Here is a 27,286-nt window from a genome sequence, read left to right as displayed (position 1 = left end):
CATTGGATCCATTACACAAGCTTCATCTTTGTGTGGACCAACAAAGGAAGCGTCGAAAGAGATCAGCCACATCAGAGCTCCAGAGATTGAACTACTAAGTGAGATGATGGTTGAAGGAGTGAGCAGCAGCTCTTAGAAGCTGTGTTAAGAAAAACAGCATGATTGAAGCAGAAGGGAGCAACACTAATTTATCTAAAGTTGTTTTACCTCCTGCTCAGCCATCTGTTGTGGATTATCCTGTAACAGATTCTCCATCATATGAAGCTTTACAGCTGAAAAGAATATCTTAAAGTAAAAGGTGGAGAAAGATGGAGAAGAACTCAAGAAGGTGGTGTTGACAACCCCAGCTAGGAGATCAAGTCGAATTCGAGATCGTGTTGGCATGTTCCCTTGAATAAAAAACGACTACAGTGGGAGTTTTTTGTTGGTCTAGTGGAAACAAAATCTCTGTTGTTTCATAGTCTCTGATTCATTGATCTTCTTTCAGATCAAATTGTAAGGATGATGTAGTAGTTTATCAAGTGCAAAGGCAACTAATTTGTAACTTGTAGGAATTGATGAATCTTAACATTCAATGGAGAATTCAATTACTTGATCAAAAAAGGTGATCTTTTTCAAGGTTTACCTATTTGGTTATATACTTGATGATATGATTATCTTGGCCTTTTCTTCATTTTTAACTTTTGGTCTACGGGTGTTCCTTGCCATGTTGTACCCTTTTTTAAGATGAAAAATTGAGTCCTTTTTTTTTTTTTTTTTTAGCTGTTGCAGCTTTGTAGTTGTGACCCGTATATTCTCCGAAAAGAAGAAAAAATGACAGAATTTTTCTTGTTTCCCTGTATCTGAGCACATCGGTAGTTCTAACTTTGGAAATTGGTAGCTTTACAGCTAATCTAAGCTCTTCAAAATGTTGTCTTTCTATGTACACCATTTTTTACCTTTGATAAAGTTATTCTTTTGAATGTTAAAGAGTGAATTGATATGGTTTCCAGTTCCCCTTTCCTCAATCTACTTCCCAGATAAAAAGCTGTCTACTTGGCATCAAAATGGTTACCACCCACCGAGTTCCTTTTCAGACCTTCAACATAGTAAGAGATAAACTATTGAAGCAAATAATTCCCAAGCAAAATTAACAATGTTCAGGGTAAAGCAGAAACTCATTAACCCTAGGTTTCACAAAATATGTACCCTAGGATCAGGGGTGGATCCACACCATTGGGTGTGGGTTCGCAGGAACCACAACTTTTATCCAAATCTTGTATTTATAATGTAAAACCGTTCATATATATAAGAAATTTGATGGACAACCAATAACAACGTATTAATCGCAATAAATTTAAAACTCACAAGCTTCAAATCTTGAATCCGTCTATGCCTAATATACAACAGTAAAATCTCACTAGGTGGTGGGGTTAGGGTAGAGGGTACCCTATATACCTTTTCACCCCGGTCCAGGAAGTGATGAAAAAGCATCAGTAATAATAAACGGTAATATTATTACCCCTGGATGAGAGTTAAAAATGACAGAGACACAGAAATATTACCCGGAACGGCGTAAGGCTATCGCTGTTTCTGGGTATCACTCACTTTTTTCTCCACTCTACAACGAAATACACAGCAGCAGTCGCCAGGCGAAACTAAAGGATACAAGAGGAATTAAATACAAAGAAGAAGGGTTTCTATGGTAGTAAATGATTTGTGGTTTTTCTGTAAAACATAATAAAAATGCTTCAAACTTTAACTCATTTTTTAATTAAATGAAATTAAGCAAACCGTATAAAACTCCAAAATTATTCGTCCGAAGAAATTGTATTTTTATGTTTGTATATAAATTCATAATTTTGTTCTTTTTATTTTACCTTTAATATTAAGATATATTTAAAATTATAAATTATAAATAAATTACTTTTAAAATTTATGATGAATCAAATAATATCACGTAAATTGGAATGAGGATCGTAGACTAAAAAGTAAGTAATAAAATATTTTAATAAAAATAAGCATAAGTAAAAATTTTGAGCGTCATTAGTTCGGTTTGATCCGGTATTTCAAGAAGTCTATATCTTAACAATTTTCAATTACTCATTTAAATGTATAACTAAAATTAGACCTTTCGAAATTGATTCAATCAATGTTTCTGCGATATTGATATTGTTTAATCATTCTGATGTCTCGTTAGTTATGTTTAAGACATAGCAATTTTAAATATGACATATAAAGTATAGCTCAATTAAATGATAATGGTCAAAAATATATCTGAAGTATTATTATTTTTTACGAATTTTGTACTTGAACTGTCAAGGGTTTGCGTTTTCTACCTGAACTGTCACCAATAAATTTTCACTTTTATTTATCCACTTTAACATAATCAAGAGGAAGACAATTTTTTTTTATTTTACCCTTAATATTAATTACTCATTTTCAAATCTATTGAGATTATATACTAATTAATATGTGTAAAATATATATTTTATTTATTAATTATTAGGCGTATAAAGTTAAGAGTGAATCCTACTTTACCCCCCTAACATTTAAGGGTTGGGAAATGATACCCCCTCACATATTGAATGGGAATGATAACCCCCCTATCTAATATTTTCCGGTGAGAATCTTTTGTTTTTAATAAAGATCTTTTTTTTCTTTTTCTTTCTAGAATAAAATACAATATATAACTCTTATTATTGTCCTATTCACCTATTCCGTCGAAAAACAATGTATAACAACTACTTGAAAAAATCTGTTAATAAATTTCAAGCTAGATATCGTTGGTTTTTTTTTTTTTTTTTTGAACTAGAGGGCCAAGATCTTAATTATTATACAATCTAAATGCAATCTAGTATCAGTACCCGCGCGAGCGAACGATATTAAAAAACACTAATCTATGTTAAATTGTGATGTCGCTTGTTTGAGGACATTGTATCATAATAAAATGTTAAGTATCATCTAATTTTTGATATAATACACTCAAATTAACGATATTTCTGTGAAATTAAAGTAAACAAATTAAATCACACACACACACATTTATATAATATATATTTGATTTAATCTTTAGATTTAATTCATAATATATATATACACACACATACACATTTTGTGTTTTAATTTTAATTGTTAATATATACTATATATATATATATATATATATATATATATATATATATATATATATATATATATATATATATAGAGAGAGAGAGAGAGAGAGAGAGAGAGAGAGAGAGAGAGAGACGAATGATTCAAACCTTGGACACATAGAGAAAAATATAGGTAAGATTTAATAAAGATTAAATCTCACTTTAATGGCTAGTTTAGTGACTTTTTATTATTTTTTTGAAATTAATTACTTATTCTCACCGGAAAATATTGGATAAGGAGTTTATCGTTCCCATTCAATATATGAGGAATATTATTTTCCAACTTTTAAATAAATATTAGGGAGTAAAGTGAGATTCAATCTAAAATTAAAAGTTAAATATGGACAAGTAAAAGCAGGGGAAAGTACAAAATTGAAAAATGGCATCTGATTTTCCTTTTCTCTTCCAAATCAGTGTCAGCTGACAGAATTTCGCAAAAACTATCGAACGTGGGATACTGTAATTTGTCCACGCTGCAAAATGTACTTGTCAATGACGACAACATAACAATCAAGCAGTTTCAGAGCAAATCAAAACAAACAGAAAAAGGAAATACTATTAGTAAAACAAAGAAAAGAAGAATAAAATCAGAGTGGAAATGTGACCATAAAGCAAGCACAAGAGAGAAAAAAAAAAAAAAAAAAAAAAAAAAAAAGCCTTAGCCTATAACTTTGGTTCTTTCCAAGTTGGACATTTTTCTCTCTGATTATTCTTTTTTTCTTTGCCTTGCTTGTTAATCTTCAATACTTTATTATTTCAGTCAGCATTTCACCTTAAAGTCTTAAGTTAATTAGCACCGAAAAAAAAGGGGCAAAAGAAAGCTTAACTAGTCACTTTCTTCTTTTTCCCCACTTTCTATTTAAAGAAATTCCACTATTAGACTATGTCTTTACCTACTTGCTTTCATTTCCCCCTAATTTCTTGTCCATCAAGCTCCCCACGTATTGCAATTTGATCCAAAATTTTGTTTTATTTAGATCCGATATTTGCTCAAATTTACACTTATAAAGTTCCTATCTTGGTGTTTTTTTTACAGTTTTTTCTTGTAATTTGCTAGAAAAAAAGTTTAATTTCGTTTGTTTCATTCAGGTTTGCCATTTGGTGTTAGAAAGTTCCTATCTTGGTGGCTTTTTCTTGTAATTTGCTAGAAAAAAAGTTTAGTTTCATTTGTTTCATTCAGGTTTGCCACTTGGGGTTAGAAAGTTCCTATCTTGGTGGCTTTTTCTTGTAATTTGCTAGAAAAAAAAAGTTTAATTTCGTTTTGTTCATTTGGGGTCCTTGTTTCTGATGATTTATTTGAACTTAGATTATAAAATTTCCCCACCAATTCCTTCATTTTCCTACTCAATTTCATCAAATTTTCTTCATAAAAGTGTGTAAATTGTTTCCATTTTTGTCTAAAAAATTGATCTTTTAACCGAAAAACAAAGATGGGGGATCGTTTGAGGTCAACTTTAATGGAGGATTTGCCAATACATTTGATTCTTGAAATATTGACATCACGTCGATTAGGTGCTATTGATTTAATAAGTTTGGAGCTAACTTCAAGGACTTTTAGGGGAACACATGGATTGTTTCCTAAAAAGTTCAAGTCTTTGGTAGATTATGCTGCATTTTTGATCTGTGGGTTAAGTCCAATATATGCTTCTTTGCATTGTAATGCTCAGAAAGAGCTACTGAGTCGATGTAACGACAATTGGAAGCGGCTTCTGAGGTTCTTGCAGGCTGTGGAACAGTCTTCTGATATGGTTGAAACCTCTGCAGGCAATGTACTATTTCTTTTGAAAATTTATACTTTCTCTGTTTAAGTTTGTTTGTCTTACTTTCTTTTTTGGTTGTTTAAAAAATGCTTTTTCCTTAATTTGGCAACCCATATGCCATGAACCACAAGGTTAAAGGGCATTTTGGTACATTACACACATCTTTAGTTTAATGCGAAAAGATTCAAAAGTATTCTTTACTTTATTAAACTTGGTGCCCAGTCAAACTAAGACAAACAAATTGGAACGGAGGGAGAGTAATGCATTTGGAAATGTTCACTTTGTTTGGTAGAATGCTGTTTTGCTATTTTGGGACTAATAAATATATGATGAGATGTTACTTATCAAAATACACACACACACACACACATACATAGATGGAATGTTTTAAGAAACTATAGTTCTTTGTTGTTAGTGAGATACGTTTGTCGATGGAGCACGTGATTCCTCTGTTTCACATATAGCAGTAAATACTAGGTATATGCGTGTTTGAAGGGTATCTTTTTGAGTTTGGTTAGGGACTTGTATGCAAGATTTAGGTAAATTGTTTAGTATTGCAAAAAAAAAAAAAAAAAAGGGGATCGAGTAGAATGGAATGTATATAGATGATTCATTAGCCGACCTCACTATTTTTGTGATTGAGGTTTAGTTGCTGATTGATTTCTATCTTTCTGGCCTTAATATTTCTAGATTTTAGTATCCCCGGATCCATATCCGGTCCTTTTTCTTGATCAAAAAATATTTCTAGTTTTAGTTAATCGGTTTACTAGGATAATCTGCAGCTGGGACTTCATCGTTTGTGGTTACTTACTGTAACAAGTTATTGGCAGATGCAAATAAGGAGTGGCAGGTATCATACACTGCTAATCAAAGAATCAGCAGCATATTCTTGTGGTTCCAGTTTATGCGGAGTCCTTGGTCATGGGCCTGAAACAACTCAGCGTGTGGAATTTACTCGAATTAGTTTTCCTGTTCCCGTACAAGTTGCCCAAGTTTCAGCTTCTCATAATCATGCTGCGTTTGTCACAGGGTCTGGACAGGTTTGGCAACTGTATTATATTTATCAACATCTTCTCTTTTTATTACATTAATTTACGTTGTATGTGCACTTTGTTTTTTGCATGCATGATGTAAAAAAAAAATTCTGTTTCTTTTTACTTATGAGTATACAAGAAAAAGCAGAGCTAGATAATACTCCCTCCGGATCAAAAAGAGTGTCCACTTAGCCTTGTTTTCTTGGGTCAAAAAGAGTGTCCACTCATCAAATCAAGAAAGAATTAACCTTATTTTCCAGATTTGCCCCTATTAAGTGTTATGTGATCAAATCCCTATACCTATTTAATTAGGGGCAGCTTAGTCAAATTACCTTTTCTAGGGGTTAGTGTTTTCTTAAGGGGTGTGCAAATGGCTAAGTGGACACTCTTTTTGATCCGGAGGGAGTATTAGTTTGCCTCAAGTAATGACTTGTGCGTCTTCCATGTTATATTTGTGGTTAGTTTATCTACTTTGTTGGCCATGATATCTCTTTTCCTAGATTGTTCTCTTCTGGATGCATCTCCCTCTCTCTCTCCTGAGAGAAAGCAAAGAAGGAAATCTAATTTAGAGGGAAGAAACTATGAGAGTTGAGGATAAGTCTCTTACTTTATTGCAGTTACAAAAAGAAAGAAAAAGGACAAAAAGGAGTAAAAGAAAGAGGAAATCCTCATTCTGTTGAGGAGTAAAGTAACGAAAGTGAAAGAAGAAGGATGAAACTGAAAGACAAGCAATTCAATCTCATTTTGGGTTTTCTTGAGATTTTTTTATTGAGAGGCTCCCTTGGAAGACTGATACTAATATTGTTGAAATATACGTTGACTTTGAAAAATGTAAGAACTGCCACACCATGCCACTCTGCAAATGGTTTTCCTACTGTTTTAGTATGAGTTAGACCTAAAACTTACTGACAAGGTGTGATCACGGTCAATGAAGTGGGTGCAAACTTTGGACACTACTGACAAAAAACTAGGTGATTCTTCCTATTTGGCTAAGCTTTATTGTGCAGAGTGAGTTGATACTTTGCTGGTGGGGGGTAGCAGGTACCCGGTGGAATGGTTGAGGTGAATGGAAACTGGCCTAGTGGTCAATGAAGTGGGTGCAAATTTTGGAGACCAAGGTTCAAATCCTAGTAGAGACCAAAAATACAGTGATGATTTCCTTTCATTTGTCCAAGCCTTGATTGACAGAGTTATACAGTGTCTATGTTGGTGAGAAGTAGCCTCGTGGAATAGTAGAAGTGTGTTAGAGAATAGTTCTTTGTTAGAAGTATGCTAAAAACTCCCGTGGTTACTCGTTTGCCACAATACACAATATATATATATATATATATATATATATGTACATACACACTATTGGAATGAGTATTCTATCATTCATAAGGTTTACAATTCTTGATATAGGTTTTCACATGTGGAGACAACTCATCATACTGTTGCGGGCATAGAGACACCGGACGCCCAATCTTCAGGCCCAGAATGGTTGAAGCATTGAAAAATATTCCTGTCAAGCAGGTAAATTTCATTCTACAATGTTGTACCAACTAATTGGCATGATTACCTCAATACATGTATAGAGATTGGGATTTTTTTTGTTGAAAAGGCAAGTTAAACAGAGTTTGGGATTCTATACAAGGTTTACGACTAAATTGCTACTAGGATAACAAAGAGAGATCTGGAGATCCCGTTCCAAGATAATTCTGGAAGAAACATTTAACGATTAAATAAAAAGTCGATCATGTAGTTCTGCTAGATCAATTTATGGGAATAAATGATACTGCTTCAAGGTTTATTCTTTTGTTTGGAGGAGAACTAGAGAAGAAAAATGATGTGATAATTTGTATGTCTTTTTGCTCTTTGCTGAAAATCTGATTTGAAATATCTGCAACTTAAAGTCATGAAACTAGGAGGATATCAGAAACTGCCAGGAGTATACCTCATCCCCCCCAAAAAAAAAGGAATTTCTTGTCTCCTCTTATCAAGACCAGCTACAAAAGCAATGGGGAATTGAAGGGTGAGAAAGAGAGAAAGAAAGCTACTCCCTCCGTTCACTTTTACTTGTCACGTTTTGACTTTTCACGTTGTTTAAGAAACAATGATTAAGATAGGTATTTTACCACAATACCCCTATTAAATGGTGTATAATTGTATTGGAGTTGGGAAAATGATTTGAAATGAGTAATAAATGCTAAGGGTAAAACAGGATTTTTTTTTTATTTTTTTTTTTGTGTCTTACCTTGATATGTGAAAATTGACAAGTAAAAATGAAAATCTATGAAGGGAATAGTGGACAAGTAAAAGTGAACGGAGGGAGTATGTTATAGTAGAGAAAATTGCTGCCATGCTTTATCCATTGTTGAGGTTTATGAAATAGCCATAACAATGTAAAAAAAAAAAACTTACATTTATTCATTTACCTAGTTGGCCTGTATGGTGGTTCAGATCAATGTCTCCTGTTTCTAACCAAATAGCTCTAGGATTTGAGTATCAAAATTAGTTTGCTTCTAATCTCTAATCAAGTTTTTGCTAAATTGAATATTGATCACATTCTTGTCATAAATTATGGTATGATATCTTCAAACTTTTGCAATAAGCCTTGATATCCTTGTTTCTTTGCCATCATAACTAGGCTAGAAACAAAACAGCTAGGAGATAGGTCAGAGATTAACACCTTTAACCACACTCTTTCATCAGGTTAGCACATTGTTAGAAGTTATAGCATCCACCACGCTTGATATTTCTCTTTGTTTTTGCTTTTTTTTTTTTTTTTTTGGTCTGTCTCAATGTGCTGTTCTGTGCCCATGAGTGGGAATTTTTTCCTTCATTATTTGTTACTTTCCAATATTGAGCTACTCATAAGTTATTGTCCTAAAGTGGCGTTGGTTGTATTTTTGGGCACTCTGAGATGTACATAGTTTAAACATTATTTGTAATTTGAGCAAGACAAAATATTGGGACAGAGGTAATAAATATGTAGTTATATGAAAAGATTTGTAAATAATGGATCTTTCACAACAAAGATACAAAACAAAAATTAATAGTTTTAGCCCTTGCTTTTGGGGATAATCCAATTTCAGCTCATGTGGCACTTCGGGTCGCAGTTCTAGCCTTTGTTTAGCCCAAATATGAAGAACTCTGTCCGACTGAACAGAGAACTCAAAATCTTTGGGTTTTTTCAGCTATTTAACACGTAGAATGATAGAAGATAATGCCTTAACTAAAGAGTAGGGAGATTCAACGAAAAGCACATAACAGGGCGAACAAATGAAGTTTTGAACAGCTTTCACGCTTTTCTGGTTACCAGATTCGTGGCGAAATTGGATAAGAAAGAGATTGCAAAAAATAGAAACTAAAGCAGTAAAAATGGAAAAAGAAAAAACTTAGACCCCTTTATGCACATTTCTTCAAAATTCAAATGTTTTTTGATAAAAATGGCTCAACAAGCCACTATTGAACAAATGAAGACTAAAAGTTAAAACAAAGGTATTGTGGGATCCAAAATAGAAGGCCCATGCGTCACAAGGATAAATCTTTTTTTCCCCGTACAACTAAGAATGGCAGAAAACAGAGTTGGGCAACACCTATGAAATGTCTATTAATTTTGGTGGCAAATTAGAAATACCTTGTTTAGGTGCTAACGCGGAACTGATCGGTTCCCAGCAATGTGAATGTGATGCTCTTCTGCATTTTTTCATTGTCTGTAAATGTTTGGGTTCGTTTATCTATAGAGTTGGGCTCATGTTTTTAGTATCTTAAAAAACTACTAAATAAAATGCCAAATTAATGATACAGGGGGTTCCAGTCATCATCTAATGAATTGAGGCAATGCCCAATGTCGTGCAAAAAAAATTAGATCCATTTTAGTATTGATCATAATCAATTGGAAATCAATTTAATGCGATGTAAAGTTTGGTCATAAATACACTGCTCACTACTGTTGGAACTGGTTCAGGTTGCTGCAGGTCTCAGCTTTACTATGTTTCTCACAAGGAAAGGCCATGTGTTCACATGCGGAACTAATGCACATGGTCAACTTGGCCATGGTGACACATTGGATAGGCCAACACCGACATGCATAGAACAACTGGAATCTATCGGTTCTGTACTTCAGATTGCGGCTGGTCCAAGTTATGCACTTGCAGTGTCTGATGATGGGACTCTCTACTCTTTTGGTTCCGGTACTAATTTCTGCCTTGGTCATGGAGAACAGCAGAATGAACTTCAGCCACGTGCAATCCAGTCGTTTAGGAGGAAGGGCATTAATGTGGCTCGTGTTTCTGCTGGCGATGAGCATGTTGTGGCACTGGATTCCACTGGATATGTAAGTCATTGTACCTAGAAACATATGATAGTTCAATTTCATTTGATAAAGATGTACGCTAAAAGTTGGTTGACTATTGATTTTCGTGATAGCAGGTATATACTTGGGGGAAAGGTTACTGTGGTGCATTGGGGCATGGTGATGAGATTGATAAGACTACTCCATCACACTTGATCAGCCTTAAGAACCAACTAGCTGTTCAGGTCTCACATTCTTTTACATTTGCTAGTTGGTATAACAAGATCAGCATAGCTACGGCAATATTTGGAAATATGAAATAGCTCAAACTAGGGCATGACACAAGTAGGTGTGGCAAACGGGCCGGGCCGGGTCGGATATGGATGGGTCGCAAATGGGTTAAACAAATATGGTTAAAATATCTGACCCGTCATTGTTGACACGGATAAAAGATGGGTTAACCACTGGATAATATGGATATTCATATTATCCATGGTGCCAGGAATAGTCAGGCAGGAACATAAGCTAAAAGCCAAAATAAGCTTAGACTTCCACAAAGTAACAACTCATGAAAAATAACAAGCACACAATATGGATATAGTATTTTTTTTTAAAAGTCAGTTATCCACTCCATGTCCAATGGGTTGGATTGTATGGTTACTTATTTTTTCTTAACCATTTTGCCAGCCCTAACACAACGAATAACTGAATGGCTGTATGATAAGAAGTAATTTGAGGCTTGTAAAGTATACAACAGTCTTCCTAGGCCTAGCTTTATTTTGCCTGCCCCGTCTCTCCTTTATTCAGTTTCCTTTTCCACCTTTCTTAATCATCGACTTCTATTAAATTTTTTTATTCTGGTAGGTTTGTGCAAGTAAGAGGAAAACATTTGTCCTGGTGGACAACGGTTCTGTTTATGGCTTTGGCTGGATGGGCTTTGGTAGCCTCGGGTTCCTAGACAGAGGAGCATCAGATAAAGTTTTAAAGCCCCAGATCCTGGAGAGCTTGAGAGCCCACCACATATCTCAAATTAGCACCGGCTTATACCACACCGTTGTTGTCACAAATTGTGGACGGGTCTTTGGATTTGGAGACAATGAAAGAGCCCAACTTGGGCATGATGCACTAAGGGGATGCCTTGAACCTACTGAAATCTTTATGGAGAATCATGAATAATGAAGGCCTCCTACAAGAACTGGTATTGACTACTAATGTGCCAAAGTCGTCTAGTACATGCTGTTATTCATCAAATACTGTACATTGACTCCACAAATATTGTTTGTAGATGCATAAGAACATATTTCAACTTGACTTAAATATTCTGCTCGTCTTTTATTCATCTATTGTTTAAAACTTTGGTTAGTGCTTCTTGTGCAAAGACAACTTTTTGTCGTGGGAATAGTAATGCTAAAGCTTGGACCTTTGTTTACCAGTTGGAATTGGGCATGAGACGGAAGTTTGGAACCAAGAAAAACAAAGTGTTGATCTTACTAAGTCATATGGAAACAAAAGAGAAAACAAAAAGATGTATATAATTATCTTCTGATATTCACTACAGCCTCCTCCTCATTCCAGATACAAATAATTAGAACAACACTATGTAAGTACTAATCAAAATCTCCTAAGATCAATGACTCTAAATGTTCACGAAAATATAACATGTTAAATGTCACAAAAACTCGGGTCTAATGATGTCAAGGGCGTCAATGGAGAACGTTCAAGGGGCAAGAACAATCCAATTAAAGCTGAGGAAATATCTATCACATCTCCATGAGTTAGCCAACAGAATTCGCGGTCATTGTGAAAGGTACAACATTTTATCAAGATTTCTGCAGTAATTTCCATACTGAACACACCCTAAATCTGTTTTCTATAGGGACTACAAGATTTTGAGCTCCTTGAAGATTGAGATCAATGGCCTCCAGTAAGCTGCAATAGGAGAAAAACAGGAAAGGTCATTGAAAATAACATCAAAGTAATGAGAAAAAAAGCTAGAATTTTTTAACATATTGGGGGAAGTATATCTACAATTTCACAATATAGACTCCTCAAATAACAATCCAACAAGTATTTGGGAATGAACCCTGATGGAAGAAAAGCAGAGTACGAAAATGCACATGAAAAGTAATATAGTACTAATAATAATAGGATGATAAACAAAATTAGAAATGTAACGGTCACCCTCTATAACAACATTTCACTATATAACAATTAAGTTATTTTCGGAATCGATTTTTCATGTTATGTTGTATTATATGTTCTTATAAAAACCAAAAAAATTCCAGACAAACGATACCGTTATAAAGAGGTTTGACTTTAATTCTGAAGGTTTACACTTCGCAGGGAAGAAATTAGTAAAAGCAAACTACTTAAACGAGTAACTTCATGTCCCCCCCCTTTTTTTTTTCTTATATAAAAAACTCAGCGAATGCACCAAACAAATACAAACTATCTTACTGGTTTTAATACCAGTAAAATAATGTCAATTACCTATTGTTTGTTGCTATGCTATGGCTTTCTTTATTTGTTTAACTGTCTGTCCTCCGTCGCCGCCCTTGCTGTCAAAGGGATCTTCACCAATCATTTGCTGTACTCAATCTTATTGGTACCCAAGAGCATTATAATTATCACAATTCTTGCTTTCTAATGTGGCCATTTAATTGGTACTCCTTCCGTTTCAATTTGAGTGTCTTACTATTCTTTTTAAGTGTTTCAAAAAATGCTTCTTTCTATATATGTATTTAGTTGTTTTGTGACTTTCATTTGAGCTTGAGCTCTTAAGGTTTGTTTTATTTCAGAAAAAGCTTCAATCTTTGGTGAAAAAGAGAGTATTGGGTTAACAATGGATTCGGGTGATGCATCGGGGTATTCAGCGAGGGTGGATGATGATTATGAATCTTTACTTTCAACGACTGATGTGGAGCTCTTGAAACGGGCATGGCGGAATGAAAAGGCTGCTCCTGAAATTCTTCAATTTGAGTCTGCTTTGGTTCAAAGATCCAGGGAACAAATTCAATTGATGGTATGCACAGTTCATATAATTAGGCCTCTTACACTTGTACCTGGGATATCTATTCTGTTAATATTTTGAACTTTGGCTTTCACCTTATCTTCTATTAGAATTTATATTTATTTTGTGTTAAAACTTATATATATATATATATATATATATATATATATTTTTTTTTTTTTTTTTTTTTTTTTTTTGGTGAATCAACTAGGCAGTGTACCTAGTTGCTATTTTATAAATTTTCTCAAACCAGGTTTTTACAAAGAGCAAGCTAAATAAAGAGCAAAAGCAAAAGCTAAAGCTAAACGCAAACTAGGACTCACCCCTTGCTTGATGTTACTACTGTCTAACTTAATTAAAAAAAATCTGAATAGCAAACAGTGTTATCAAAAGCGAAAAGCGCAAAAAAGCTTTAAGGTTAGCTGGGGCTTTAAGCACAAAGGAGAAATAAAGCGCAGTCTTTAATGAAAAAAGGCGCAATGCTACAAAAATACAAATATTATATGTTTAGTCCAAGACTAATAATAATAAGCATGAATAACAAATATATGGACAAAAAAATTGTAAAAGCATTACGATAAAGTGAAATATCAATTATCTAGCGTCACCTCTTCAAGAGAGGCTCATTGGCAAGGAAAAGTATGTCTTAGAGCCTTGGTTATGACACTGAAGCGCACATAAAGCGAGGCGAAGCGCTAACCACGTTTTGAGCATCGCTTCAGGGCTTAAGTGCGCTTTAAGCGTGCCTTTCACAACATTGATAGCAAATGATCTAAAAATGAAGTGTATTATCTCCATCCAGCTGTTCTTGGCCAAAGCATACTTGTCATGTCTGAGTAGTGTCATTGTTGTATGCCATAGGCGTAGATAATAACTGGATGGTGATCTGAAACTCCACAGAATTTTTATAATAACCTCCATGTTCATCTCTTGGCAGCTTGAACTCTTAAGTGTGGGCATTGTTGCTTGTCATTGTTAATGTTAAAACTTGTGATTTTTTTTTTCTTTTTTTTTTTTGGCATTATGTGGTGGAAATATGCTCTGCCAATTGGTAATTTATTAGTAGTTGTCTCCCTTACAGAAGGGTGTTTATAAAGGGACTATACAATATAAAATGGAAGTTTTTGTTTTGTCTAGCAGGATTCAACTGAAGTTTCCAGTTCTGCTTAAAAGGATGAAATTAAACTTTTAGATAGACAAACTTATTTCTGATAGAAAAATTTCAGTGGACAATTTTCAAGTTAATGCCTAACAGAATTTAATTATAGAACAATTGTGGGCATTTTGTTTGCTATTAGGTGAAGTGTTTGTTATTAATATTTGGGAAAAGGGTCAAAAATATCCCTCTACTTAAAAAGCGCTTAAAAATATCCTCCGAACTAATGGGTCAAAAATACCCCTCCCGTTATTAAACTTTTCAAACATACCCTTCTTTTAACAGAAATATCCAATCCCCCCAAATAACCATTTTTTTTGCCCGACCTATTATTAACCCGACCCAAATAAAATATTACCTAGTCCACCAAACAATACCCAAACGTTCCCCATCCTTCATCGACGTTCCCCATTTTAATTTTAACATTTAAAATTAAAATTTAAATGTTAAAAAAGCAATACAAAAAATCTTATAAGTTTTTATTTTTCTTATAAAAATGATGAAAAATACATATTAAAATATTTATCAAAATTCATGTAATTTGACCGTCGATAAACAAAATGGTGAACGCATGGAGGATTAAATGTAGATTTCCTAAAATTTTAGTGTTTTTCTTACAAGTGTCACTCAATCAACCTAGCATAGGTGGAGTTGCGCAAAATGTAGAATCTGCTAGAATTTCTAAAAACTCTTCTCAAACATTACTCACACGGTGCACGTAAGGCAAAGGGAAAGAGCAAAAATAGGAATTATAAGTATTAAAGAGATGGCAGACCGTTTCTTTGCAAACACCATGCCTAGTTTCATCGATGAAACTACAGTTCTTGAAGGACCAAAAGATCCACTATTAGAGCTTCTGTATTTGCCTTATGGAACTGTAACTCAGAAGCTCAAAAGGGCTGCTTTGGACCTCAAAGAAATGGTATTCACTTCTCTCTAAGTACCCCTTTATTCCAATTTATGTTGGGATTTGTTTAAATACAATTATGATTATTATTTTAAATTTATATATTAAGTGAAAGGATGTGTTGATTATTAGAAATAGTCAATTTCTTTATTTGATGAAATTTCTCGTCACTGGTTGGAGCATTGACTATTAGTAGTGATAAAGTTTTGCAATGAATTGAAGAGAAAGTGGCAACAAATCGGGTTCTACTTTCTTAACTCCACTTATTATTTATTTATGAATTTTATTCTTTGTGCTTTATAAAATTTAATTTTTTAAATATTAGGGTAGATGACCCTTTTGTGATAATCTTGAAATGCATATTAAGTTTAGAAATGGCGATAATATGCTTAAGGTTATATTTGTTATTCCTTTGTCAAAATGCAAAAATTGTTGGCATAGACGTATACATGCTGCATTCATAGATTATGTAGAAGAATGACATGCAGTGTTTACTCGAGAAGAACTTACTTATACTTGAAAACCGTTTGGAGACCATGGAAAAACAACATTTACGTTAGATATTACTTAATGGTTGATGACTTTTATGAACATGATAACTGGGAGAAGCATAATATGTTAATGTTTTGTGCATTGTGCTTGATCTTGATCTGCTTGTTAATTTTAGGAATAACATTTTCTTACGGTGATCATCGTGACCGGTTATTTTGACCATATGTGAAGTTTACTTTCAAGTTGTAGGATGATATAAAATAGTATATTGTTTGCAAGTATGTGTCTATACTTGAAAGTTGTTAAGAATATGAGATCTAGAGAACATGTGTTAGTGAAATGTGATAGGAAAAGGCACTTGATATGTTCAAAGTGTGGGGGTATTTGGCTTATGATTAGTCGTCAACATTAGAAGATTATTTCCATGCCTTTATGGAAAAGTAGTGTTCTTTCATGAAGGGGAGTCATTTAAAAACTGTGTTCTTTCATGAATACTTATTAATGGTTGTGACTTTTTATGAAAAGTGTTATTTTATGCTAGTTAATTAGTGGATATGTTATTACAAGCAATGATATGAAGAACATAATAGAAACAAAGAGGTTTCTATCTTCCTTTCAAAATGAATGATCATGGATAAATTAGTACCATGTTGGGTATCAAGATTAAAAAAATAGCGGGAGTTATGTATTGAGTTAATCTTTTACATTGAGAAAGTGCTAAATAAATTTAGTCACTTAAACATAAAGAGGTCAATACCCTATTTGATCCTAGATCGAGTTAATGGAAGAATTGTGGCTTAACTTGTGTAAGCAAGCGCTATTGGAACGGCCAATAGCCGAGTTCTTGATTTTCTTTAGAAAATTACAGATTTGAGAATTTCGAAAGTTTCATACTATTTTATAAGGATATACCAATACAAGTTGGTTGTCGAGTTCGCGAGAAACAAATCCACAAAAGGTTGGATGTTTACCTCGGGAGGAGGTTTAATTTCTTAAATTTTAAGAAACAAAAACACATTCAACAATGGAGTTAGAATTTGTCGCATAAGGACTTGAGTGGTTGAAGGTTATTTTTTAGAAATTCCATGATTTTGCAAAGTGTGAGCTCAACTTTGTGATAGTCAAGCCACTTTAACTCGAGCATGTAAATGTATTATGTGAAGTTAAACGTATAAATCTACGATATGACTGTGAGAAAGTTAATTCATGAAGGAATCATCTCTCTCTTATTTGTGGAGTCAAAAAGTAATTTTGGTGATCCCATTACTAAAAATCTTATAAGGAAGTTGGTGAAAACCAACCTCGAGTTAATTAAATTAAAACTCCTTAATTAGGTCCACCAATAATGGCAACCCTACCCAGCACTATAAAATGAATAGTTATGGGTTCAAAGGGTAACAACAAGTTACTGATACGTGGATGTTTCAGTACTTAAGTAAGAGATATACTAGTACTGGTTGTCACAGATTAGAGGGTTGAGTTCTAATACTCTTAATGAAGTTCAGTTCTAGGAACAAGTGTCTCAAATGCGACAAAGACACTGAAAGAACTTCATCTCTATGAACATAGACGTGGTGCTGCTTCGATTAAGATGTGGAGTTATTCTCATTAATGTTCATGAATTTTGGATAGCACATGGCCATAAAACTGCTAAGCATGTTGAGTGGAAAGCAGGAACAAAATGTTTATGTGTATAGCGTCACTGATGTTATCACAAGGAACAACACGTTCAAAGCTAGTATGCTACATGGGATTTCGATTTGATCTTGTGATGCTATACTAAGATAATGTTCAAATCGAAAGATACATTACTCTACGCATAAATATTATTTGGTTTTTAAGTCTTGATTTACATTTAAATAAGTGGGGGATTGTTGGGATTTAATTTAAATGTAAATTAATTGAAGTGTTTTAAAAGAAAAGGTGCATGTCTTTTAATGAAAGTGTGTGTCCTTTCATTTTTGGGTTACCACCAATTCTATTTAAACCCAACAACTTTTAATCCAACATTAACTTTTTTCTTTCTTCCGAGAGAAAAATCTTTTTCCTTCTACAACAAATTCCTGCACTTGAAAACCAAAAAAGGTTCTTGCTTTCCTAAGACGGATTTTTTTTGCTGTTTGCTCAGTGCAGATTTTCAAAGGCTTGTCATATCCACTAAAACTATTTGCGTACAATCCCAGAGCAATCTCGCAGAGGAGAGGGAGCAAATATCATTTTTTGGAAAGCGGTTCGTTCGTGTTTCAAGCCTCCAATCCTGTGTTCGTTATTCATATTGTCAAACTTCATCTTTGTGTTCTTCTTCATATATTTTTGTGTTCTTGAATTATGATTTCCCAACAATTTATGCATGCGGCACAGTTTGGATTTCGAGAGTTAAACCGTTTAATTTTGTCGATGAATCTGGACATGTAATCTTAAGTTTTTTTTTTTTTTTTTTTTTTTTATATAAATATTTAGAAACTACGTAAAAAGTACTATAAATCACAATGATTGACAATACAAGATATTTGAAAGAGATATGAAAAAATTACAGACCTGTTTGAATGATGAAATTCGAAAGGTGACACATAAATTTAAACGGCGGGAGTATTATTTTTCAACCCCACTATCGAGAGGTGTTTGTGTAAATTCCCTTTTCTTTTCCTTTCTAATTTTGTGTGTGTTATGTTTTAGATTGTGAAGGAAACATGGGCATGTAAAGGGGGACGTGTGGGTGATTATTCAATTTACACTGGAGCTTTGGGAACTGCTTTTTTGTTATTTAAAGCTTACCAAGTTACTCATGACAAGAATGATCTTGCTCTTTGTTCTGATATTATCAAGGCTTGCAGCTCTGCTTCCCGCGGTTCTGGGTAACTCTCCTCCGCCCTCTCTCTCCGAGAAGATCGCATTTTTAAAAAAAAAAATATTTTTTGAGCTTAAATTTGATTTGTCTTGTCTAAAGAAAAATGACAATTTTTTTGGTTTATGAACATATATTGTGGTTTTAGTTAGCCTACATGGGTAATCATCTTTATCGTCAATAACTCATTTGGCTGATATCTAGTACTTTTCACAATAAGTCACTGATATACAAGTAGACATATTGGGGTTTAAATAGTATCTAGGACTGGAAATGGTCTAAATGATCATCAAACGGTTACATAAAATTCTAAAGTAAGGAAAATAGAAGGTGAAGAAGTTGAAGAGAGGAGTCGTAGATGGTCCTTCTACACGTGCTGGCTATTAGGAAAAGCCATTATCTGTTTGTTTATTCAGTTCCTTCTTCCAAAATGCTTAGTTTGGATTTTGAGTTATATTTCCTAGGTTTTAATGAGTTTTACTATCTTTGTTGTGTCAATTTATTTCCTAGGTTTTAATGAGTTTTACTATCTTTGTTGTCTCAATTACACAGTAATGTGCAAACATAAAAAGATTGGCTAATATTGTAAAGACCGTGAAGTAAATTAGTGTCCGATCACATGGGAGTCGACCTGTAAAAGTTGGTAGGATCTCTTGTAGATCAACGGGGGTTAAGGCTTTTGGTGTCACAAGTTTTACAGATCAACTTTGCTTGTGATGCACTAGTCCTCCTATTGATTAAATGGCTTTAGTTTTTTCTCTGTGTGTTCAGCTTTTTGGTTTTTGATTTGGCCTACTTGTTGGTGTTGTGATTTTCTTCTTTCCTCTTTAGTCATTCTGATTGGGTTAAAAAGAATTTCAAGTCAGCACTAGTCTATGTTCCGACCAGACAATCCAGCTGAAGTTTCTGTTTCATGATCTCCCACATAGAAACATCTTTTAGGGTAATTACATGGGGATAAGTTGAACTCTAATTTGTGAAACTGCAGGCGTGTGACTTTCATCTGTGGACAGGCTGGTGTCTATGCTCTTGGTGCAGTTGTTGCCAAACACACTGGGAATGAACAGTTGTGTGACCACTATCTGACAAAATTCAAAGAGGTTCCTTTTCATTGTTCCACAGAATTTTTTCTGTTGGTGTCAATAGTCTCCTCATTATCTGCCTACAAATGCAGATTGAGCTTCCTAAAGATCTCCCAAATGAGTTGTTGTATGGGAGAGCTGGTTTCTTGTGGGCCTGTTCATTCGTAAACAAAAATATTGGTAGCAATACAATATCACCTACCCAAATTGTAAGAAATTTCACAAGTTCAATCACCTTCGACGTCTTGTTCCCCACTATGAATGGCTCTTATTTCTTTGAATTTTTTATGCAGCAAGCAGTTGTTGCTGAGGTTATAAAGTCTGGACGAAAAACGGGGAAAGGAAGATGTCCTTTAATGTACGAATGGCATGGAAAAAAATACTGGGGTGCTGCTCATGGGCTAGCTGGGATAATGTATGTACTTATGGACATGGAACTGAAAGCAGACGAGGCTGAGGATGTGAAGGCCACACTGCGTTACATGATCCGAAATCGTTTTCCTAGTGGAAATTACCCCTCAAGTGAAGGAAGTGAATCTGATCGACTTGTGCATTGGTGCCATGGTGCTCCAGGTGTCGCCCTTACTCTAATCAAAGCAGCTAAGGTATGGAGTAAACTTGATGCTTTTTACTACTTGGCGTAACAGAGTAATCTTGATGCTAGTTCCTAATATACTATAACTCCTCAATCCTCGTAGTCACATGAGAGGAAATCTCACCGTGCTCCTGGAAGGGCTTTCTGATATGTGCAATTACTGCACAATTAGGGATCGATTGGTAGGGTGTATTAGGTAGAATAATGCTGGTATAAAATTTTAAATCAACGTTTGGTTGCAAATTTAAGTCTATTACAACTAATATCAGTATTACTTACACTCTATTCAGTATTATACTTATACATTGTAAACCATGGCATTAACAATACCAGTACTATTCATATTCTAGTACACCCTATTCGGTACTATTTAGAAATTATGCAATGCATGTTATTTAATAAACAAACCAAACCAGCCCCTTAGGGTATTAGAGTTTTAGAAGGCCCTTTTCATTGTTATAGCTTACCCATGTCACCATATCCCCCCTCCTCTTCACTAAAAAGTCAATAGGACTATCCAATTGCATCTGAAAATGGGCCTTTTCTTAGGGTGGTGCAAGGCACTGCCTAATCCTTTGTACTACAACTTCTGGTTTTGTTTCATTTGGATCCTTTGATCCCCGTCGGTGAATTGTCTGAAACATCTGGTCATCTGTTGTCATAATTTTTCAGGTTTTCAACAGTGAAGAGTTTCTGCAGGCAGCTGCAGAAGCAGCTGAGGTGGTTTGGAATCGGGGCTTACTCAAACGGGTGGGAATTTGTCATGGTGTTAGTGGAAATTCGTATGTATTTCTTTCACTATATCGTTTGACAGGTAAAGTGGAGTATTTGTACAAGGCGAAGGCATTTGCCTGCTTTCTGCACGCTAGAGGTCAAACACTTATATCGGAGGGAGTTATGCACGGAGGTGATCGCCCATACTCGTTGTTTGAAGGAGTTGGAGGAATGGCTTATCTCTTTCTTGACATGATAGAACCAATGGAGACCAGGTTCCCAGCATATGAACTCTAGTTTAGTACATAGAGAATGTGCTGTAGAATCAGCTATGTAAATATTTTAGGTAATGTGGATGTTAGCTGTAAATATTTTATGTAATGTGGATGTATCTGTCTACCTTTTATGATGTAGAATTAGATTGCCCTTTCTATTTTCGTTTCTTGCACTTGTCTATTTACCAAACTAGTACAGGAGAAACTCAGCTTCAAAAGGCTACGCCGAACTCCAAAAATAGACTAAAGATGACAGAAATTACAAAAATACACTATCTACTCTTTTGAAAGATATATGTAACTGATTACTCCTCATAACTAGAAATAATTACCTAGAAAATAAATCAAATCTAAAGCAGCAGATTTAATTTCATTACCATATTAAGCATAAGGTAAAAATTCTTTACACGTTAAATCCTCGAAACTAATCACCTACTGCCCAACTGCAACATAGTTTCTCTTTTTATTTCGATTTCTTTTTACCTCTGTTTGTTTCTGCATGGTTAAGAGCTGCCGCGAGGGCCAGGGGAGTGCCAAGTCATATACACTGTATACGTTTAAAAAATAGAGATTCTTGTTATTTGATGAAGCTTCTACAATTATCCAAAAAAAGTTTGCATCTCATCATCTAGATAACTCTAAAGATTTCTATATGTATGTTTCAACTAGTGCCGTTATTTCACAAAATACTACTACTTTTAGTGTCATCGAATTAGACAAAAAAGAAAAGAAAAAGAACACAAAGCTGAAAGATGGCAGAACGTTACTACCCTAATGAAATGCCTGACCTTTCAATTCAAGAATTGGCTCCTGAACATGCAAAAGACTCTCTCTCTAAGCTTCTTTCTCTTCCTTATGACACTATTTCTCAAAGGCTCAAGCAAGATGCTATCAACCTCAAAGATGAAGTATTATTGTTTTTTCTCTCTTCTTGTTTCTTATATGGGGTTTGCATATGAAACACATTAATTTAGTAAAAAATTCACCAAATATCTTATTTGGAGACCACTGTTTAAGCTGTATCAATATTTTGTGTGCGTCGTCTATCCACTCCTGAACAACTTTATGATGTTCATGAGTTGCATGAATTTCAGACAAAAATATTGAATTCACACAAAAATGACGGAATTCAACCCTATGAAGTTCAGGCAAAAATAACTGAAGTTCAGCAAAATTAACTCTAAAGTTGTTCCGAAGTGGTTAGACTTGTAAATTTTTACGCTCTATGAATATGGCTTAAATGGTAGTACCAAAATCGGATACTCATGCACTTCAGCCTTTAATCTTTATGTGTTTATTTCCAAATTAGGTTGTGAGGGAGACATGGGCAGCTAAAGGAAGACGTGTACACGACTACAGGCTCTACACTGGAACTTTAGGGACTGCTTATTTGCTATTTAGATCATACGAAGTTACTGGAAACAAGGATGATCTTACACTTTGCTCTGAAATTATTCAGGCTTGTGATGCTGCTTGTGGTGGTTCAGGGTATGTCTAAACTGCTCTGCTCACCGATTTTACATAATTAAGTAAATAAAAATATGTTCCTTCAACAATTTAAGCTCTAAGTAAGACCACAATTAATCATCGTATTAGAGCAGGTGTGCTCAGAGGCGAATAGGCTCTTGTCACTGGGCCTGTTACACTCTTGAAATTGTGCGGTCAAAAAATTTAATATTCTTGAAAATTTTAATAATTTCTCACATATGAATCAGCCCTGCATACGAGGGCGCATTGGAGACTATTAAGTAAAGAAAAAATATGATATGTCTAGCAATTTAAATTTTTAAACGAGATAGACCAGAAAATTAGACACCTTCCTTTACCAAGTTAAAGAGGAAGGAAAAACTACCCCTTCCTATCTCGTTTTTATTGTGCTTTCTTAATTTAATTAAAATGGGAACTTAAGTTAAGAGCAATCCTAACTTAACTGAATCTATTTGCATTTTCAATATTTTCAAGTTCTTACTGCTTAACTCATATTACGTTAGCAAGAAACTTAATTATCTGTGGATTTTTAGAACTAATTATCTATGGATATAACAACAACAACAACCACCCAGTCAAATCCCACAACTAATCATCTATGGATCACTAACAATATTCAGAAATGAAAATATGCAGACCACCTACATTTATAGGCGGCCACGCAGGTATTTATGCTCTTGGTGCTGTTGCTGCAAAGAACAGTGGTGATGATCAGTTATTTGAACACTATCTGACAAAATTCAAAGAGGTATTCAAACATTTTCTCCTCTTTTCTCTTTGCAATATTGATAATGTGGTGCAAATTATTTTTTAAGTTAGAGGTGAATTTAGGATTTAAATTTGATAAGCATATATAGTACTCATGTTTGTGACCTCTGAGTTTACTACCTTTCCGTTTGTTCAAATTTTGGTTATTTTAAGTTATATACCGTCCTATCATGTCATTCAAAGATTTCAACAGATAAACCTCCTTAAAATGTGAAATTTGATTTGATATATTTTCAAGATAGATTAACTGCCACAACGGTGAAATTGACCTAATGGTGACGCGTGAACTTAGAACTTCAAGGTGACTTTTGAATAGTGTAAATTTTTTTGCCAAAGAAGAGTGTTCGCGTGAACATCCTCGAGCCCCCTAGATTCTACCCCTGATAGATCCGCCTGCAAACTCTTTGCACATGTATTATATACTCATATTTTTATGTTCCGTGTAAAAGATTACTTGTTCCGCGTTTTCTGTTCCTGACTATTTGCCTTTTGATATTTTCCAGATTAAACTTCCAATAGATCTTCCAGACGACTTGTTCTATGGCAGAGCAGGGTACTTATGGTCATGTTCTTTCTTAAATAAACATCTTGGCAAAGGCACAATATCCATCTCCCAAATGGTAAAAACATTTATTAGCAAATTTAACTGCTCAATACCTTAATTAATAAAAAGCATTACTAAACCTTGGTATTTTGTTCACAGAGAGCAATTGTGAATGAACTCGTCAAGTCAGGTAGAAAACTGTCTAAATTAGACAACCTCAAATCCCCTTTAATGTACGAGTCGAGGGGGAAAAGGTACTGGGGAGCAGCTCATGGATTAGCTGGTGTTATGAATGTTTTACTGGACATGGAACTGAAAGAAGATGAGATTGAAGATGTCAAGGCAACATTAAGGTACATGATCAAGAATCGATTTTCAAGTGGAAATTATCGTACTAGTGAAGGAGATGAACGGGATGAACTTGTCCATTGGTGTCATGGTGCTCCTGGTGTTGCTCTTACCCTTGCCAAAGCAGCTAAGGTAAGTCTATTAGAAGACAAAGAGGTCTTGCTTTTAGATCACTGTGGTGTTCGGACTAGCTTACGGGAACCTCGACTATTTTCAATAGTACTTGTTGTCTTCCACGAGCACATAACTGCAATTGTTAACATAACATCTTTTCCTTTTTTCTTCACGTATAATAATTGAGTTTTACTCGCTATAACATTTAAGTTATAAAATTAATTTTTGGTCACACTAAAGTAACTAAATTTTACGCCCTTATAACACTATCGGAGAAAAGGACATAAATGGTCCTTTAACTATGAGAGTAGGTTCAAAATAGTCCCTTAACTATGCATTTAACAGTTTTGGTCCTTTAAATTTGCCACAAGTTAACAAAAATGGTCCCTTAACTAAGGGGGTTGGTTAAAAATAGTCGCTTAAGTATGCACTTAACAGTTTTGGTCCTTTTAGTTCGCCAAAAGTTAACACTTTTAGTCTCCAATAAAACGATTTCTGTTTGTTAGATTTGACGAGAACTATGAAAAAAGGAAAAAACTATCGAGAACTCACTTTAAGAGGTACACATTATTAAAGAAAAGGTCAAATACTTCGGGATAAAACCGACAAATGTCAATCGGTTATACGGAAAAAATCGAGGAAAAACCTACAGACTTGATAATGTCAGAAAATAGTGTCTCGGAACACAAAGATCGACGGGCTCTGTGGATTAAAATCGAGGGAGTCAATTGGTTAAGTAAAATATACTAGACTCGTTTTTACTGAATACCGGGTATACATATAAATACTTCCATTATAATGATTCTTTTAAAAAAAAAAAAAAAAAAGTTTGCGTGCATTTTGCGTTGAAAATAACCGACGAACGTCCGTTAGTTTTCGTAAAAACAATAAAAATTAAAAAAAAAAAAAAAAAATGGGTCCCTCGATTTTATCCATTGGCTTCCGTTTGTCATTTTTCGCTTGTTTTTAGTAGTGACATTTTTTGTAGTTTCTGTTATTTCTAATTTATTTCTAAAGTCTAGTGTATTTTACTTAGCCGATGGACTCCTTTGATTTTAATCGACAGAGTTCATCAGTCTTTATGTTCCGAGACCCTATTTTCTAACATTAAAGTCGGTTGGTTTTTTCTTAGTTTTTCCCTATAACGATTAACGTCCGTCGGTTTTGTTCCGAGGTATCTGGCTTTTTCTTTAGTAATGTGCACACTCTTAAAGTGAGTTCTCGCTAATTTTTTTTTTCATAGTTCTCGTCAAATCTAACAAACAGAGTTCGATGAATATTTTGTTAGAGACTAGAAGTTTTAACTTTTGGCGAACTTAAAGGACCAAAACTGTTAAATGCATACTTAAGGGATTATTTTTAACCAACCCTCATAGTTAAGGGGTAATTTTTGTCAACTTGTGGCAAACTTAAAGGATCAAAACTGTTAAGTGCATAGTTAGGGGACTATTTTGAACCTACTCTTATAGTTAAGAGACCATTTATGTCCTTTTCTCAACACTATAGTTATAAAATTATTTTATATCATATTAAAGTAACTGCATTCTATTTGAACTATTCGGATATTAGATGTCAGACGGTAATCGTTTTTGTTTTGATTCATTTTAAAAATTTGTATTTGATTTTTAAAATATAGCAGTTCGACTTCGGTTGTGCGTGCGTGTCATATTGCCAGTCTCAAACCAGTGGCGGAGCCACATAGAGATCCGAACCCCCTCGGCCGAAAAAAATACTGTTTTACAAGGTTTAAATTATTTTTTATGTATATATAGTAGATGTTGAACCCCCTTAGGCTTCTTCGTATGTTTACTTTTTTATATTTTGAACCTCCTCGGCCGAAATCCTAACTCCGTCATTGTCTCAAACCCGGATAAAGGAGGAGGGTTGCGGTAGGTTGACAACTAGCATAAAACTTATTAATATTGTCGTGATGAATCCAGACAACCAGCATAAAACTTATTAATATTGTCGTGACGAATCCTCATGATACGGTATGAGTTGATCTTAAATGGAATAGTGAAGATTCATATAGTCGATTCTAGTATGTTTGGGACTAAGTGTAGTGTTGTTTCCTTTCGTTAATATTAGACATATTTTTAGAATTATATACATAATATATCGAATTTAGTCGAGTGACCATGTGTTCACGTGACTCAAATATATACATAAATTCGTCCCTGGCTATAAGGTGTAATTTTTGAAAGCTCAATAATATTGTTTTCAGGTTTTTGGTGATGAGGAGTTTCTGGAAGCAGCCAGAGAAGCAGGGGAGGTTGTGTGGAAGCGGGGTTTGCTTAAACGAATTGGGATATGTCATGGAATAAGTGGAAATGCCTATGTTTTTCTTTCACTTTATCGATTAACGGGCAAAGAGGAGTACTTGTACAAGGCAAAAGCATTTGCTTGTTTTCTACATGACAGAGCTCATACTTTCATCTCTGAGGGTATTATGCACAAGGGTGATCATCCTTTCTCCTTGTTTGAAGGCATTGGAGGAATGGCTTACCTATTTTTGGATCTTGTTGAACCATCTGAGTCTAGGTTCCCTGCTTATGAAATCTAAGACTTTGAGAACAAACAAGGAACGTAGTCCTGTACCTAAGTATGCTTTGATGTTTTATGTGTGTTTTTCTGCTAGTGTGTTGAAATAAAGTAAAGGGAACTGATGTAATTGTGATCGTTTATGTAAAAGATAACATTGTCTTGCTTTCTGTTTAACATCTTCATTCCTTTCGTACGTT

The 27,286-nt window shown here is 34.4% G+C and overlaps 3 protein-coding genes across 3 annotated transcripts; all 3 read left to right on the top strand.

Moving 5' to 3' along the window:
* The first annotated feature begins 3,835 nt into the window (after positions 1-3,835).
* LOC132038628 (ultraviolet-B receptor UVR8) lies at positions 3,836-11,636 on the top strand. Its single transcript, XM_059429315.1, has 6 exons — positions 3,836-4,906; positions 5,728-5,937; positions 7,333-7,443; positions 9,881-10,249; positions 10,345-10,452; positions 11,072-11,636. The coding sequence occupies exons 1-6, from the start codon at positions 4,568-4,570 to the stop codon at positions 11,381-11,383; spliced, it is 1,449 nt and encodes a 482-aa protein (XP_059285298.1). The 5' UTR covers positions 3,836-4,567; the 3' UTR covers positions 11,384-11,636.
* A 3,360-nt stretch (positions 11,637-14,996) lies between these two features.
* LOC132036620 (lanC-like protein GCL2) lies at positions 14,997-21,362 on the top strand. The gene is made up of 6 exons (XM_059426992.1): positions 14,997-15,295; positions 18,449-18,627; positions 19,606-19,717; positions 19,792-19,908; positions 19,993-20,304; positions 20,967-21,362. The coding sequence occupies exons 1-6, from the start codon at positions 15,140-15,142 to the stop codon at positions 21,303-21,305; spliced, it is 1,215 nt and encodes a 404-aa protein (XP_059282975.1). The 5' UTR covers positions 14,997-15,139; the 3' UTR covers positions 21,306-21,362.
* Positions 21,363-21,979: 617 nt separating this feature from the next.
* Positions 21,980-27,256, top strand: LOC132037342 (lanC-like protein GCR2). Its single transcript, XM_059427842.1, has 6 exons — positions 21,980-22,191; positions 22,593-22,771; positions 23,408-23,519; positions 24,043-24,159; positions 24,243-24,563; positions 26,770-27,256. Exons 1-6 carry the CDS (start codon positions 22,036-22,038, stop codon positions 27,106-27,108), a joined length of 1,224 nt encoding a protein of 407 aa, XP_059283825.1. The 5' UTR covers positions 21,980-22,035; the 3' UTR covers positions 27,109-27,256.
* Positions 27,257-27,286: the final 30 nt, after the last annotated feature.

The sequence above is a fragment of the Lycium ferocissimum genome, chromosome 11 (genome assembly GCF_029784015.1).
Source record: "Lycium ferocissimum isolate CSIRO_LF1 chromosome 11, AGI_CSIRO_Lferr_CH_V1, whole genome shotgun sequence".
Lineage (NCBI taxonomy): Eukaryota > Viridiplantae > Streptophyta > Magnoliopsida > Solanales > Solanaceae > Lycium > Lycium ferocissimum.
The sequence above is the reverse complement of the archived record's forward strand: the minus strand, read 5'-3'. Positions and strand labels throughout refer to the sequence as shown.

Bases quoted from the DNA above. Each gene is read 5' to 3' on its own strand.
- LOC132036620 (XM_059426992.1), top strand. From the start codon at position 15,140: ATGGCAGACCGTTTCTTTGCAAACACCATGCCTAGTTTCATCGATGAA. The intron at 18,628-19,605 runs GTAACTCTCCTC...GTGAAACTGCAG, and splicing joins TCTGCTTCCCGCGGTTCTGG to GCGTGTGACTTTCATCTGTG. The intron at 19,909-19,992 runs GTAAGAAATTTC...TTTTTTATGCAG, and splicing joins CAATATCACCTACCCAAATT to CAAGCAGTTGTTGCTGAGGT.
- LOC132037342 (XM_059427842.1), top strand. From the start codon at position 22,036: ATGGCAGAACGTTACTACCCTAATGAAATGCCTGACCTTTCAATTCAA. The intron at 22,192-22,592 runs GTATTATTGTTT...TTTCCAAATTAG, and splicing joins CTATCAACCTCAAAGATGAA to GTTGTGAGGGAGACATGGGC. The intron at 24,160-24,242 runs GTAAAAACATTT...TTTTGTTCACAG, and splicing joins CAATATCCATCTCCCAAATG to AGAGCAATTGTGAATGAACT.
- LOC132038628 (XM_059429315.1), top strand. From the start codon at position 4,568: ATGGGGGATCGTTTGAGGTCAACTTTAATGGAGGATTTGCCAATACAT. The intron at 5,938-7,332 runs GTTTGGCAACTG...TTCTTGATATAG, and splicing joins TTGTCACAGGGTCTGGACAG to GTTTTCACATGTGGAGACAA. The intron at 7,444-9,880 runs GTAAATTTCATT...GAACTGGTTCAG, and splicing joins AAAATATTCCTGTCAAGCAG to GTTGCTGCAGGTCTCAGCTT.